Below are 17,136 nucleotides of genomic sequence, written 5' to 3'. Positions count from 1 at the left end.
TGGAGATACCAGGTGGAGAAAGACTTGGCTTCGCTTGGAATTGATTTTGGACGAAGTTACCGCAATTCGTCTTGTAGTGGTTTACGACCGCGATTGAATTCACCACACCATCGATAAACACTGGTCTGTAATGGAGCTCCATCATGAAAATTTGAAATAAATTCATCGATGCACTGTTTCTGTGTTAATACACGTCGGATATGTAAAAGCCAAAATATGTGCGATTTATTTCCATTTTTGGCCGATATAAATATTTTAAGTTACTGTAAACAATACAAATAGCGATCGTATGTCAAAACATTCAGAGTACGCATACCACCAAAAAAGTCGAATTTTACTATAAAATTGTGAGTTCTAAGATTGCAACACTAAGATTGCCAAATCCCGAAATATAAAAGGGCAACCTACGTACTGATATCTAATTCCAGTTGGTATGTGGATATAGAGCTTCGAATAGGAGATATTGATTGATTTCAAATTGAACTTATGAGGTTGCTGGCTTGTGAGTTTCCATTATATTTTGATAATTGTTTTACAAAAACAAATATAATTATAGCGCAAGTGAATTATCTGAAAATCGGTAGCTAACTTTATTTTCTACTCATTCGAACTGGAAACCTTACGCGGCTGATTAGAGACGCAGTCACCTTGAAGCTGCCTCTTTGATTATCTCTTTCGTGCGCCGTGCAGCAAGAAACTTTGTCTCAAGTTATTTACTTGCTGAAACTTTTACATTGAGGCACCAATCAAGCAAATACTCGCGCAATAGCCGAGACAAATACCTACCAGCAGCCTACCCGCCCACCCAACGCGCAGCTCAAGCATTTTTCGGTGCACTTACCTATTGTGTATGTGGCGCCGTCGACGGTGAAAGTGGCTGCTTTGCATTTGTTGAAGAACCGCGAAGCGAAACCCAATGCAGAGTTCTTCAAACTCGACGAAACCCGACGAATCGGCGAATCCGGGCAGGAAGAGGGCATATTGCGCGCGCCAGCGCCACCCGAGCCTGCGCGCACATTTGTCACACTAATGTGTGTGGCCATGTTGGCGTTGGCGTTGGCGTTGGTGTTGATGTTGCTGTTGTTGTCGCCACCGCCAACGAACGGGCGAGTGGCGGTGGTGCTGGTGATGACGTTCCCTTCCGCACTGCCACTCAAATGTGCAAAGCTTGCGGTGCTGGCTGTTGTTATTGCTGTTTTGGTGACAGCTGATGTGGCAACAGTTTGATAACAGCTAACATCAACAGCATTTGTTATTCTTGTTGTTACATCCGCACTCGCGTTGGCCGTTGCGCTGCCAATTTGTGTGGCAGTACCAGGCACGGCGAAGGCGCGCCGAAAGTGTGGCGGCGAAATGCGGCGCGAACTTGGCTGCGACATGCTGCTGTTGCTCGCTACTCGTGTGTGGGAGTCGGAGTGTCGGCAGCGCGCGTTGTAAATATTTTGTTGTTGATTTTGCGTTGTTTATCGCTAACACCCAGTAGACCAGATTATCAACTAACTTACTTCTTCTTTTGCACTTCCACTTCCACTTTTACTTTAATTTTTAATTTGAATTAAAGCATTTAAAAATTTTTTTTGCCACTGCACTTCATTTGGATTTGTAGCTATGTACTAAATATTTCTATTTAGAGTTTTTAGCAACTCATTGTTATCACTTTAGTATCTCATGAGAATCGAAATTTATAGAATTTTAAGTTTGGGATATAAAACAATAAGTGTGTGTTAGTGAAGCGAAAGTAAATAAGTAATGGTAGCAGCTTAAAGTTAACTAACCTATATATGGGTTAGTCCAAATTGTATTTTCGTATTTTGTCAATAGATGTCGTTGCAGTCGTATAAGTCCAGTGATACCAATCACATTGCGTCATACCATATAATGTTGGAAAGGTGAGATTCTTCCTTTAACCAACAAAAAATTAAATTCGTGGAAGTAGAAAAAAAGTTACAGCTGTTCAAAAATAAGTGAAAATATAGCTTCCATTCTGAAAATTTCGAAATTTCGATTTATACTGATATTATTGTGTCTCTAGCGGAAAAATGGCAAAAATCAGTCGCCAAAAATGGTACATTTATTTTTATTTATTTATTATTATGAATATAAAAAATAAGTTGAAGTTTGATTAGAAATACGAAAAGACTTTTTCGACTACCCAATATAATATTAATTTTTCGATATAAAACAATAAGTGCGTATTAATAAAGAAAAAATAAATAAATAAACAAAGCAGCTTTGAAATAAATTCCGTTAAAATTTTTTTTAAAGCAACAACAACAAATATACATAATGTCTATTATAAATGGAGGCTTTAATGCCGACAAACTCTTAAACACTTGCCCTATTCATGAAAACAGCGATAAATTACGAAATGAAGACGGCTGGAGAGCCACTTGCACGCTCGCATTGGAAAAGTTTAATAAAAGTCAAGAACACTGGTGCGATAAATAAAATTTCTTTGACAAATCGGAAAGCAAGCGCTGGCAACATTTTGGAGCAACGTGAAATTAAAATCTGGAAAACATTTGTGCGTGTGAAAGGTGCAACCAAAATTATGACACCGCCACGAATTCCTGGCTTTGACATGGGAGGGGCTATTTCATTTGCTATTAATAGCGTCCAAGTAGGGGTAAACTTATTACAAAACACGGTTATCTATTCTGAGACAGCGCGCATTTTTATTAAAAAAAAACCTCAAATTAACATATACAAGTATTTTCCATAACAAACGGAATGTGAGCTGTAAGAATGTCAAACTCTTGATACGAGCACTCGGCGCTGACCAGAGTCATGCCTCCCTCGTCAATATTATCATATCCGCTTCCCATTTTCATTTATCGTCAAGGCAAAGAAGGCAAATAAGATGTACCAGCAACGCCGGAAAAATCACAAAATTTGAATATGAGCGGGTGCCGCAGATTAACTTTTGTTTGGCAAATTGAATGCATGGAATTCGGCGATAAAAAATACAAAGAGCGGAAAAGCAAAAGTATTTCAGGAAACACTCGCTTTTACCCCCCGCCGAACAATGGCCGAACACCCTGTGCGCATTTTTTCGGTCAAAAGCTATTTATATTGCCGTTTTAGTCGGAATTTCGTTGTGGTGCGCGTTAAAAGGAAGGTGGGTGCAGTGTTAGAATACGCTGCTCCATGCGGTAGTTGCCATATCGAAACAATGGCTAAGTGCGATGACCACCTTTCAGCTTGTTTAGCGCCAAATGTATGTGTGTACGTGTGTGTCTTTTTGCTAATGAGTGTGAGCACAGAAGCTTTTGGTTAGTGTTTTCATATACTTTGGATTTGGATTATTTTAGCTCGTCGCGCTTTGTTTGTTGTCCAGTAGATGACTAGCAGGTGTGTGTTAAGTAAATACAAACACGGTAGGGGAGGGTCTGAAACGCCCTGCGCTGTTCGGGAAACTAATTTAACAAATTAAATTTGGCATACGTTTGAAGGACACACGAGGCTTGTGATGTAATTTAAGATTTAGTGATTGAAAGTATGGCAGAAAACGACGCGAATTGGCAAATTAATTAATAATATTTTTTTCACAGATAACGAGACCATTTCAACCATCATCTAACTTACTTAAATTAAGGAAGTTGCAGCGAAAACAAAAAAATTAAATTAAAACAACAAACAAAGTGTATATAATGCTAGTTCCTAATACGAAAAGACTTTTACAACTAACCAATATAATGGTTATCGTTACAACAGTCACTCTGCTGTCTAAAACTGCAGAGTTGTAATGGAAGGGGGTTCGAATTATACGAAATTCTTTTTTTAAGTAGGAGGAAGCATCAAAAACCGGAGTGCAGCACATCAATCCACTAAACCTAAGCTCCTCCCAACTCCAGACTCTCCCACTGAACCACCTGATTAAGTATTACTCCGTGTGCGCTTATAAAATAGTGTGTGTGTGCGTGTGAGGCGCACGCAGAATTGCAAAGTGCAGAAAGGCTTAAATAACGAAAAGTATCAATTTTAAATCCCAACCAAGCGAAAAGAGCTTTATGGAAGGCGTCAAACGTGCTAATCCTTTTTCAATCTCGTGCTGCTTTCATTGCGCAGCTGGTTTATGCTCACCGAAGCTTCCGCTTCCTGTGTGCGTGGGTTGCTTGGTCTTGCTTATTTTTCTCAAACAGTTTTCAGCGTTCTTTGCACTGTGCTTTCTGCACAACTTTTCGCACGAGACCACAGCAGGCGCTTTCAAAACTAATCGAATTGGAGGTGAACGCCTTTCCTGATTTTTTCTAAGCGCGCACGCTATGGCAACTCCCAACTGTTCTTAAAGCGGTTCTTTAGTGAAAAGTTGTTTACTGATATTCCAACAAAAGCAAAAACGAAAATATAAAAATAAGTGGACAGCAGTAATTAGCGGCGCTGACCTCTTCCAGCGTTTCGAATTTATATGCAAAGGCACGCACACATGCATACATACTTCTGAGAAAAGATGTATTTTTTGCCTTAACGTCCTTAAATCTGTTATTTTTTCCCGCACAGCTGTTGTTTGGGTTCTGTTTTTAACTCTATCGCGCTTGTCTCGCCTCGTTTTGCCATTTGCGGGTCAGCAGGTATCTTTTTTCTTTTTTTGTTTTTACGCCATCTATACTTATATACAGGGTGTTGTCTGCGTACTTAATCAGTTCCAATTAATGTTAGATGTCACTGGTGTGAGACTCCGGTGCGCGATCTCCGGCTTAGGGCACAAAGGCGTCAAACTGCAAATTTGTATGTGTTGTTGTGTGTGTGTTTGAGTACTTTGCTTGCGGGTAAAATATTTATCGCTTTTCTGTTTGGGAGCGTTGAATAACTGTGCTTTATTTTAGTTCTTGTTATCGTCATTATATCTGCTGTCTTCCACTTTCACAGGATCCCTGGGTAGGAAACTGAAAACTGAAAACTATTATTTTTATGAATACAAGGCTTTGGGCCCAACATTTTTTATTAAATCGTAAGAACGTTTTAAATATTTTTGTTATGAAAAATTACTGCCGTCTCAAATTTACTGACAAAAATTTTCAGTTTAATCCTTTTCAAGCGCGCTTATTAATTAATTCGCTTCGATTTGATCGGCACATATAGAATATTTCATGAGACGATCTTCTTTGTATTCCAGCTGTGATCGGAAGAAACGTATGTGCAAACAGCTTTTTACGAGTACTTATATAGTCCTACATTCTTCGTGCTCCAATGAGAATTCCATATGAGTCATTTGGAACTTAGAAACTATTCGATATTAAAATACATATTCGGTATAATAAGAAGCTTTCAAAAATAATTATTTCTAAAGACCATGACAAGAAATATGAGCAGGTCTAAGGCAAGCTGCGAGCCAAGCGGTTTTAAAATCACTGAATTTTCCTAGAGTTTCGTCAAAGTTAGTGAAAAAATGCTTTGATCCTTTTCTATTTCAAGATAAATCTGCAAATGCGTTCCAGGACATAGTGATATCTCTGGTAACTGTGAAGCAGATAAACCAGCCAGAACAGGCACTAACCTACAATTAGAGTCCGAAAGAGTGAGGATATATATATATATATGTATACGCCTTTGACACTTTTAGATAATTAATTGACAAACATGTAATAAATTTAGTTGATCCGCGGTGGAGTCAGCCCTGTCTTACTTATAGGCCGCACTTTCCGACTATAGTTTAATTCTATCTAAATGGCAGACATGTCAGTAGATTAGGTGCACCATACACTGAAAAGAAGCTATCAGTAGGTAGAGGAAGAGTAAATTGTATAACATATTTTATGCAAATGCAAGGCTCTTTTATGCAAATGCAAGGCAGGAAAATAATCACAACAATTGGTTATTGGACGACGTTTCAGAGGTTACACAAATAACACTTTTTGTACTGATGAACTTCATTAGAAGCAAGTGATGGCTCGGAGAGGAGGCAATAGAGTGAGAGAATATTAGATGCAGTGGTATCATGATGGACCGCCTAAAGGCGTATGTGGGCTGTCAGACTGCCACACTATCTGCCTGCCATTCTAAGCCGCACTGTACATTATTTACCATTATACTCAAACTAAACGTTCCTAGACACATTTTCTTACTAAACATAAACTATGTCCACCCATATTAACTAGTTAAAGCTAAGAAAAGCGGTGTTGGAGTTGAAATTAATAGCCCGGTGTAACTTAGTTATTAAGTAGTTAGAGAATAAATTAAGGCAGGAGAGTGCACCAAAGCAATTTGAGAAGATGAGAATATATCTTTGAATGAAAAAATATGACATTTTTTGTCTGTAAAAAATGTCTTCCGTGTATGATATTCAAATAAAGAATAAAAAGATATATTTTGATCTCTTCCTTCAAAATAATACCAGTTATATAAAGCAAAAAAAGACAAAGAAAAAATAAAAAAAAAACAAATGCGCTGATGCGGTTTTGGTTGTCATAAACAAGACAAGGCGGCATACATGAAATGATAAAAATTTAATGAAACTATTAAAAATGAACATATAAACTCCTATACATATATAAACGAAGTTCTTTTTACAATAATCACGTTTTTAAAGAGATATTTTAATACAAAATTATGAGAACTTTGCCCTTTCAATGTGGGTTACTAATCATGCCAGACTATTCGAGGTTTGCTGGTGCGTTTTATAATCAGATTGTTGAAAATTCTTAAAATTTTTAATAAAAAAATATTAAATTAATGGAGCTATGTAAATTGAAATCATACTTTTAATTTTTATAGATAACTTCAGAGAGAAACTTTGAATGATAGAAATATTATAGAAGGGCAAAAGTCTGGCCTTTTTGTAGAAACTAAAGCTCGGACTTAAAAAAAAAACACGCTAAGTAGGAAAGTAAAGTTAAACAATTGTTTGGCCTAGAAAGTGCATTTATACTAAAGCGGTATATGGAGACAATATTTTATCCTAAAAAACTGCTGTACTTATGAACAATTTTTGCTTATACTCCTTTGCAATTATTTATTAATTTTGAGTACGGTTTTTATGGTTAATTTTCATTGATTAATTTTTGCCTTTTCTGGCTAATTTTTCTTTTTTTTTTCTTATGAGTCACTTTAAATATAACAATTCACTTGAAAAAGAACACTAAAGCGTGCTAAAGGATTTTTTTATATTTTTTTGAAAAATAACCTTTTTCACGCACGCATTGTGATGTTTTATTTCACTTTACACACTTTTGTCGCACTTTATGTGCTCTTCTCGGAAAATTCTTGATAATTTGTTGAATATTAATTTTGCTTTATTTACGCTTCTCGTAAGCCTTTTTATATCGAACAACTCACACTAATTACTTAATTTCACTTTTCAGCGCAATAATTGCGCGTAAATAAATATTAAATCGCTGCCGCCCACACACATGCACGCTGCAGGCCGATGCAAGATGGCAGTTGGCAGAGGCAACACAATTCAAACAAACACTTTAAGGTATTACCAAGCAATCCGTAGAATCAAGCGCGCGTGTGTTGTCCTTCTGCCTGCGAAAGTATTCCACGCCTGAGTGTATGCACTCGCATGCACTTATAGGTATGTATGTATAGTATAGACGCGAGGCAGAATCAAGCAAGAGTGCTTGTTTTTCACACGCTGGCAAAGAAATTTACGCGAGCGCTTCGTATTTTCCGTACCTTCCGGCGGGTGCGTTGCCAATCAACTGAGTGGCGTGCCAGGCAGCAAATCACTTCCTGCGCTCGTCGCACAGCCGACACAACAAGCCGACGCTCGTCTCGTCACTTTTTGCTAGACACAGCAGGCGGTGGGGAGGGGGTGTTGCTTTATCAATTCACCAGTCGTAAATGCTCAGCTGGCAAATATACAATTGCCGCCATCAACAACAAACTGGCAGAGCAACAAACATAAACAATAACACAAACAATAACAGTTATACATTCTCTGTGTGCGGGAGACGCCTGCTGATAGGCAACGGAAAATGAACACTCGCGTGTAGCAACGAAAGTGAATGGCAACCAACAGGCGGACAGGTGTGCTTTACGACACTGACGGTAAGAGAAGAGAGCCAGAGAGAGATATGTATAACTTAGAGCGCCGTTGTATGAAATTTAAGAGACAGGCTGGCTGAAGAAATGATTGTTAATAGAATGAGAGCAAAGACTTAAAGCTTTGCTACGTCGGCTGGCTTTGTTATCAATGAATTGCATTGGCTGGCATTGATAATGAAAATTGATTACCAATGCTGAGTGCTGATAAGAGGGAAAACTAAATTGAACAAAAAAGTTTTATTTGTGATTATTTTGTATATTATGAATTTCAATTATTACTGAAGTGGTTTGGGAAATTTTCGATAATTATATAGATATTTATAAAAAGAAAAGGAAAAGAAAATTTTCAAACAAAGCTATACTCCATTCTAGTGATATGAGTTATATATTAAAGGTTTATTATAAAACTTGTGAATACGGAAAGGATAAAAAGAGTTGAGTAATACATGCTTTACGTTAAACAGCTGATTCAGTGGCCCACACAGGAGTGCACAGACATATAAACATATATTTATGTATATATGTGTGTACATGATACAATACCGATACAAATAATTTTCCCGATAGCCTTTTCAATGTCAAAGTTCTCGTGGATATAAGAGCGCTCTCACCAGTGCTTCAAATATGATTTGCTCTTAAAGCTGTTTATATTAAAGAGCAAAAAGCTTGCTTTAAAGGGTTCACACTAAACTTTGTGAATATTTTTTGACTTAATTAGCATTATTTGTCTCGAATTTTTGAGTATATAGTAGCTAAGACATTTTTCTAAAATTTAATTTAAATTCTAAAATCATCAGTATTTTGTGTTCCTTCTAATATAAATCAATGGTGAACGACTTTTTATAGTTTTCTGCAATTCAATTTGAATTCTCTTTTACTGCTTGTGCTATTAAGCTAATGCAAGCTCTTCAGCATTGCAGCTTTTCACCACACCTTTTGATTTAAGAGTAAAGCGTCGAGCTTTAACAACAGAAAATATATCCAGTTGAAAGTTAGGCGCCATAGAGGTGAAAGCTCTCCAGCAGCTTACGAACTGTTGAAAATGTAATACGAATCTACTTTTAGCTATTCTTTTGTGTACTTTTTGACTTTTGATAGCATAAATGTGGCAAACCAAAGTTTGTGCGTTTGTTGCACATCGGTTTTCGAGCTGCACTGTGCACATCGCGCAACCACTTTTGTGAAAATTTCCTCCACACGTACTACTTGCAAGTGAAAGTCAAAAGAAGTGAAGCCGTTCGTGGCGTACATGAGCAGTAACAGGAAAATATTGATAACAACTGTTGCCACAAGGCAAATCGCTTATCTCGTTGCCATAGATGGCGCTGTCGTTGTGACCGCTGCCGGTAAAGTGAGGCTGCATGCAAACGATGTGACAACAATGGACCAGCAATTGAATACTTAGTAGATTGGAGGGAGGCAATTGTAAGCGAAAGTGACAATGGGAAATATGACTTGAATAGGCAAATGGGTTTCAAGGTGCAAAATGGAAAGTAACATTCACGCAAATATAAAAATTGTACAAAAGGAGATAGGGAAATAAGTCGATTTCCGCGAAAAGGCATCCAAGTCAAATATTTTTACATGTTTTATTAGACACAAAGACATGTGTGGGCACACACACACACATATTGTATATGTATATATGTATGTGAGAAGAATGCACGCTTTTAATAGAAATTGATAGCTTGCTGCTACGCAATTTCCCGGCACTCCATCTGTGTTAAACGTGTGAAACAACACACGCTTCTATGTGCGCCTGCATGTGTCTACCAACGCGCTTGACTACCCATCGCTGACAATCCACCTTCTTTTTATCCCTTTTGCTCTTTGTTGCGGCACTTAAGATATATTGACACACGATTTGTTAGAAACAAGTAACTGTAATTTATGTGAGAGCGTGCAAATGACTGTTTCTACATACTATATGTATATAATGTGCATATATATATATGTGTGTGCTTTCTAGCGTATAGCTAGAGCTCAGTAGGATTCGTTTCGCTTCATGATTCCGGCTGTTGTCTTGCTTCACTTCACTGACGCTGGCATAAACATGGCTTTCCATTTGGATTCAGTCGTAGATTTTTGTTAGCAAATACAGTTATGTAGACAGTAAAGATTTGCAAGCATATACTCAACAGTTTATAAACAGAAACACTATTGCTGCTGCGACTCTTTTATCGTACAAAATGGGATAGCTTCCTTCAAATTCGAATCCAGCCTTAACTTGTAGATTTGTGTGGAGAAATCTTGCAACAAATTTAGTTTTCATTTCGTTGGGTGACAAAATCTTGAAAGTTGGCAAAACGATGGAAGAAAAGATGCTTCAGCAGTACTAAATAACAAGCCGAACCTTATGCCTCATTACCAAGAAGACATTATTCATTTTGTTCACAAAAAATTAATTTTTAATTTATTTAAATTTTATTGTAAATTATGTAAAAATTTTGCTCACATAGTAAATTGGCAAAGAAAATACCTGTGTCTTTACATGCCTAGACATATGCGCACCCACGACCCGTAGATCGCCTTAAAAGCATAATTAATTTCGCTGCTTGCATTTAAGCACCTTTAGCGCCACTTTATTGCCACGATACAAGGCGAATTTGCATAACTCATTGCTGCGTTCGCATGAGAAGTCATCAGTGGCAGATAATCGGCTCTAAGTGAATTACGTCAATAGACACTCACTCACCACACACACGCACACACAGTGATATGTATGCATGTGTGTGTGCTTGTGGGCGGTTTTCAACTTTGTGGGCAATTTGGCAAAATCAAAAAGTAAGAGCTCTTCGAAACGGCAGCTTTGTGCATATGTAATGACAATGCGAGATACTTAAGTCGCAAGTTAAGCAGATATTACTCATACGCAGTGTTGGCTGGCATTAGCGCTGATGCGCTTACTTGCGCAAGCTATTAGTTAAATGTGTCATCTATCCATCTAGCAGTAAGATATAGATTCATAAGCGAAAATCAAGCGAGCATCACTCGACTTACTTATTAATTGAGCTTCTTGCCATGGCTTGGAGACACCGTATTTTGCCCTGTTGCCACATTTCACTAATGAACGCCATTAGATTTTTTTCTATTTCTTTCTTCTGCTTTATAAATGCATGTATGTATATACTAAAATATACATAAATACTTTCGAGTGCGAGTTTCTTTATCTTTGTGCAGAAATCTATACTATCTACTGTTTGACTTGCATTCCTTTCACATGGCAGACTCCCACGATAAATTGGCCTGCAATTTTCGCTTTCTTCTGTGCTTACCTTCTATTTGCTTTACACTAGAGAGCGTGGCTTCACTTCAGTCTGGAACATGTATTTCACTCCGCACTGCCTGTGTATTTGGACTGCAACTGATTTGTGCCACCCGCGGGAGTCCTAGCTGGATTCAGTATCGCCAAGGTATTATATTGCGTCCCACTGCGCATATTTTATGTGCTTGGCTCTTAATATGATTATAGGGTCAAATCTACACTGTGATGTTATAAAAGCATGACAAGTGTTATGATGGCCGATTAGTGCATGAAAGGTAGGTATTTACATAATTTTGGATTGTTCAGTCCTTGGAGAAATGAGATTAGTTGAAAATTATTAGGCATTACAATTGCAGACACCAAAGTGGTTAAAGGCGATTTGGCGTCACATTTTATACTATATTAAACAATAAGTATATTGTCTAATTTAATAGAAGGTCGAATAAATAATTGTGCATTGGATGCTTGTGTGATAAGGTAAATTTTAACTCATTTTTATTAAATATATTCCTTTAACATTTCTTGCTATTATAGCGCAGGGAGGCATCAGGGAGGCATTAGATGTGGTGGCTGCTGGTAAACAGCTGCTGGTATATACTAGGTTTCAGGCCATAAAGGAATTCCGGGAAACGATATAGTAGGTTTCGTGGTAGCCAAAAGTACCAATCATCTGGCTACCGAACCAGAACTGGAAATGCGGAAGTCACTAAAAACGATATACAATGAAATTCCCGAAAAGCTGACAGACGGATTAAGGGTCTCCAAGAACATGTACAAGAGCTCAGTAGGAAAACACGCAAGCTCTGTACTCACACGTTCTCGAAAGTACTGCAGGACGGTTGTTGGTCTAATGACAGGTCACAACCTACTGGCAACACATGCGAGCCGGATGGGCATAAGTAACGACGATACATGCAGAAAGTGCAAAGAAGTAGGTATAATAGAGACGGTAAAACACCTTCCATGCTCCTGTCTAGCATTATCTACAACTCGACTCAAATATCTAGAAGATTTGCAGTTCAAGGGGCTAGATGAAGTATCAAAATCAGATATCAAGACGCTCTTAAGGTTCACAAATAGCCTTTACATCCTTTGACGAATAATTAAGCTCGAATTATAGTAAACTGTATCTCTATTTGGCATTACTAAATACCAATATTTCTATATACGCCGTGACGGCCGGCCAGTATTACCTAATCAAAACATATAAAAAAGACTTAAGTGAATTCTACTTTACTAAATTGCTTTACATAAACTGCCGGTATAAACAATAGCACTTCTGCGAAAAAATATAATGGCAGTTAGGAAAAGGAACAACAGCCTTTATGGGGTCTTAATTTGACTTGGAGAAAAACACAAAAATATAAAAACAAGAAAAAACGTAAAGAGCTGCATCGAAGCTGTAATACCCTTCACAGTTGCATTTCTTATAGCATAAAAGGGTATAAAAAAATGTTTATCTTGATTCTGATGGCTCAGTTTCTATGGCAGCTCTAGGATGTATTGCTCCGATCTGAAGATTTTGGTTTGAAATTGTTTCTAGCGCTTCTTTCTAAAGCGTTTTCCAATAAGAGTGATATGTTTTTTTTTTAATAGAAAGTTGTTATGGAACTTCAAATGTTTTTTTATTTAATGTGAAGTAAAATGGATTTAATTTAGTTCTGAATATACTATCACTCAAGTGGCCTCCATAACTTCTTTTTCAGGAACGCTTTTGATGAACGCAATTTTCGATTATTTTTTCCACTAAATCAAGTTGTCATGAGTAGCACGTCCAATGTTGACTTCTAAAGCTGAAAGAGAGTCTGGTTTACTGCTTAAGAACAATGACTTGAAATAACCCCACAAGTAGTGGTCTAATGGTGTTAAATCACAACTGCTTGGTCGCCATGCAATGTTAGAATTTCTTGAAAATTGCACGTACTGTGTGGCACGTAGCCCCGTCATGTTGAAACCTGATCTTGTTAAGAACAACTTCTTCCAATCGCGGCCATAAAAAGTTGGTTGTCATCCATCTATAACGCTTAATTTCGAAAGAAGTAGTGACCGATGATTCCGTCCTGGCAAAATCGACACCAAACTGTCAATTTAGGTGAATGTAATGGTTGTTTATGCATAATTTATGGATTTTCTTTCCACCAGAATCGACAGTTTTGTTATTTACCGCACCATTATTATGACCATAAAATGGCAAAAGCGCACGAAAAGTTGCAATTGATAAATTAATATTATGTATTTGGGAACTAAGAGAAGTATTGACCCATTCAATCTATTTTTAGCATACAGACTTAGTAATAGTTATCAGGAGAGGATTCTCTCTGAATTTCAATAATTTATCTCACACATTGACCGATATTTTCGGCAAAATGTCTACTATAAGCTATATGGGAAGTAGGCGTGGCTGTAGTACCATATCGCCCATTTTCACACTGTACCATAAAAATGTCAGTGGAATGTCACGTACCAAATTTTATTGAAATCGGTCTCGAGATGTGTAATTTCACCTAAAACTGGGCGCCCACCGAACAATTTTGACCCCGACTCAAATCAACCCTATTGAAAAACTCGGTACAATAATTTTTGCAAAATATCTTGAAGACATCTTGTTAAATAAAAGATATGAAATACTCATTTTGATAAGTTCTTTAGTGGTCCAATGTCCGCGGCTCCGACAAATAAACAGCTTCTTGGGAAGAAAATGGCGTGTGCTTTAGATCGCATATACAGTCTCTGTATAGGGTATATAAAAGTAAATGTTGTTTAAGCAAATTTCACTATCACCATATTTCATTTATGAAAAAATGAGAATATATGTCGAGGGCACATTACGCAGTGGTTAAAAGCTGCTAGCAGAGTTTGAGGAGATAATTATTAAATTGTGCTGTTGTTCTTGTTGTTTTCCTGTTCCCCTGCTGCTTTTGAAGCTATTAAAAATAATTGCAAAATCCATTTCACCGCGCAACGATTCGCAATGTGCTTTATGCAAGCAGCAGCAACAAAGCGCATGTGTGTGTGTGCACCACCCACACGGACACAAATCGTCAGTGCGTGCGTGCACTTTGTCACTTGCCAGTGCGTGGTTACAATGAAATCATGACTCGGAAATGCGCACACAACACAATGACAATCATTTGCGCAACAACAAAAGTGGGTAGGAAATTAGTCTGCGTGTCAACCATATGCGCCATTTATTTTCCGACTTTCCACCGCACAACTTCCCGCTCCCCTTCCGCCTGCTGGCACTCTTCGCTGCATGCACTGCAGTGACTTGCGGCAAATGTGTTTGTGACAATTGTGCAGCGCTCGCAATAACGGATGATTGTCACATGCACACAGATGCAGCCAGCATTTGTAACTGTGCTTGGCGGCAAGACGTTGCGCTTTTTAATGCGCGTACGAGCACGTACGCGCTCACGCGAGTGTCTCTCTGTGGACGTGGGCCAATGTGCACTTCGCTCAAATGTAAATTTAATAATTTAGTTGAATGAGTTGCGCATTAATTCGCATTCGCTTTCAGTGTGTGCGTGTGTATGTGATGGGGTGAATAAGCTGGAAGTGACGCTGACGCTGACGCTTGTTGCAGACAAACTGGTTTCGCAGATTGTGGATTATTATTAAAAATTTTATAATCATTTTATGTTTTTTCCGTGTTTACACACGCATTTTATGCGCTGTCACTACGGCGACTTGCTGCCTCTTGAACATCACACGCCCCGCTGAACACTCCCTCACATGTGCGAACTGCTGTGGCACACTCTACTTGCACGCACATAGATTTGCTGCACGCCCATTAGCGCCACTGAGCATGAAATTTTAAATTTTCGTGCGCTATTAAATTCTCGTCGCTCCGCCTTACACATATTCGCCGTACACCTCTCCTCAGCTGCCGCGTCCTTGCGCCCTGCGTCGCTGCCACAATTAAGCTTCATACATTTTGATTAAAACGAAAGGTGTTAAAAGTGCCGAGGCATATTAAATTGAAAAAACTTGGCGCGTTACTTTGTCTTTCGCTGCGAAGTTATGCGCACAAGTAAAACATGAAAAGCGCTCAGCCAAAAGCCGGCAACAAAATATTCAATGTTCCATGGCATTTTGTATGTAAATATACAGGTTGTTCGCACTCGCTTGCGCCTCGTCACTCATTCAGCCGTCAGCATCGACGTTGAGCCCAGCAAAGCCAGTTTTAACTCATGCAAATTTCGTTGGCTCAGTGATTTAAGCGCCGCTGATTTTCACCATTTTTTGCTTTGACTCGCAACATTGTGTAACTTTGTGAAAACTTCACCTTTGCTTTGCTTTTCATATATTTTGGTTTTTATTTCAGTATTATCACCCATTTTTGTTACTGCGGAAATTTATTGCACTTTTTATGCGCGATTTTTCACAATAAATAAAGACAACATGAAGTCGCTATATTTTTGTGGTTTTTTTTAACCATCAGTGGATGCGTGGGCAGTCTTATATTACGAGATTAGAGAACAAAAACAAACAATAGTCATCGAAAATCGCTGTATTGTTTTTTACAATATTCTCAATTAAGATCTATACACTTCCACACGCATTTGAGTCAACTGCCGAAGCCATTTTACCGCCCTAATTGAGGTACACTCTTCAAAACGTTCGTTCTGAAGGCATCAATCGCCTTTTCAGGTGTCGAAAAACTTGGATATCTTGGTTTATTTTTGACGAACGGGAATAAAAAGTGATTCGCTGGCAAGTCAGAACTATACGGTGGATAACTCGTCAAATCGATGCGTTGGGTGCTCAAAAACGCAGTTGCTTCAGTCGATGTGTGGGAGCTCGTATTGTCGTGGTGAAGTGTGATCCGTCTTCGCCGGTTGGTTTTCGTGATTTCTTGAAAGATAACTGGTAAAAAATGGTTATGTATCACTCAGAAGACCTGCGTTGTTCCAATGGTATAGTTGCAACATGTTTAGCTTTTTAAAAAAACACAACTGTCACACCTGTGTTTTTCCACCGTTATCGTATTCTTTTTTAATATTTCTCTCGTCTAATCGACACGAACCTTGTTTTGAGCTATCGAAAAATTGTGTGGGATCCAACAAAAAAATTGTGTTTACAGTAAAATTTTCATGCAATGTTGATTGAACTGATCCTACTATTGTCTATAATTGTCCTAATCTCACGATAGGTTACATGGCGATCTTGCAATGTCAGTTTGCGCACAGCATCAAAAGACGACCTTTACGGAATTCGTCCGTCACCGCGATCGAATTCACCATGCCATCGGTAAACACTGCTCTTCAATGGAGCTTCATCACAAAAACTTAGTCCACGTCGAATGTTTTAAAAAATAATCGAGCGAAAGTTTTCCATTTTTTGGTCGAGATGAATATTTAAAGTTACATTAAACAACACAAATAGCGATCGTATGTCAAAACATTCAGAGCACACATACCACCAAAAATGTCCAACTTTACGATAAAGTTGTGAGCTGCCAGAATGTTACAGTAGGTTTGTCAAATCGGTGTATGTTAAACGATGTTAAATTTATTGTTTATCTGCAGAAAGTTGGATGATATTCTGACGGCTACATAGGTCGATACATATTCTCGTTTTTAAAGTCGGTTGGCGAAATTTCTAGAGAACTACTCAACCGATCTTCATAAAATTTTACACTTTAAGATACGATTTTTAAAGACTTGGCTATTTGAAAAAAATATATCTACCAAAAACCTACTTTTCAGGTTATTTTCAGTTTTTTCTTCGTCCAAGCTCTAAGTTAAGTTTTTATTAAACAGGTTTTTTTTCACTTTATCTGATCCTGTAAGGAGTTATCCTGCCGACACGGGCGCATCTATTTTCCGAAGGGTCACCGGAAATGGCGTCGCAATGACCGAGCTTAAAATATTTTTTTCCAA

General features: G+C 38.1%; 1 protein-coding gene across 1 annotated transcript in view; it reads right to left on the bottom strand.

Moving 5' to 3' along the window:
• The window catches only part of LOC126753522 (dual specificity calcium/calmodulin-dependent 3',5'-cyclic nucleotide phosphodiesterase 1), a 182,277-nt gene extending 180,650 nt beyond the window's left edge, over positions 1 to 1,627 (bottom strand). The window contains exon 1 of the mRNA XM_050465035.1: positions 842 to 1,627. Within this exon, the coding sequence (XP_050320992.1) occupies positions 842 to 1,379 (538 nt within the window). The 5' untranslated portion in view covers positions 1,380 to 1,627. The remainder of the gene's footprint in view (positions 1 to 841) is intronic.
• Between the last annotated feature and the right edge of the window lie 15,509 nt (positions 1,628 to 17,136).

Source organism: Bactrocera neohumeralis, chromosome 3 (assembly GCF_024586455.1).
Source record: "Bactrocera neohumeralis isolate Rockhampton chromosome 3, APGP_CSIRO_Bneo_wtdbg2-racon-allhic-juicebox.fasta_v2, whole genome shotgun sequence".
In the NCBI taxonomy this organism is placed as follows: domain Eukaryota; kingdom Metazoa; phylum Arthropoda; class Insecta; order Diptera; family Tephritidae; genus Bactrocera; species Bactrocera neohumeralis.
Note: the sequence above shows the minus strand (reverse complement) of the source record. Positions and strands in the feature narration are given on the sequence as shown.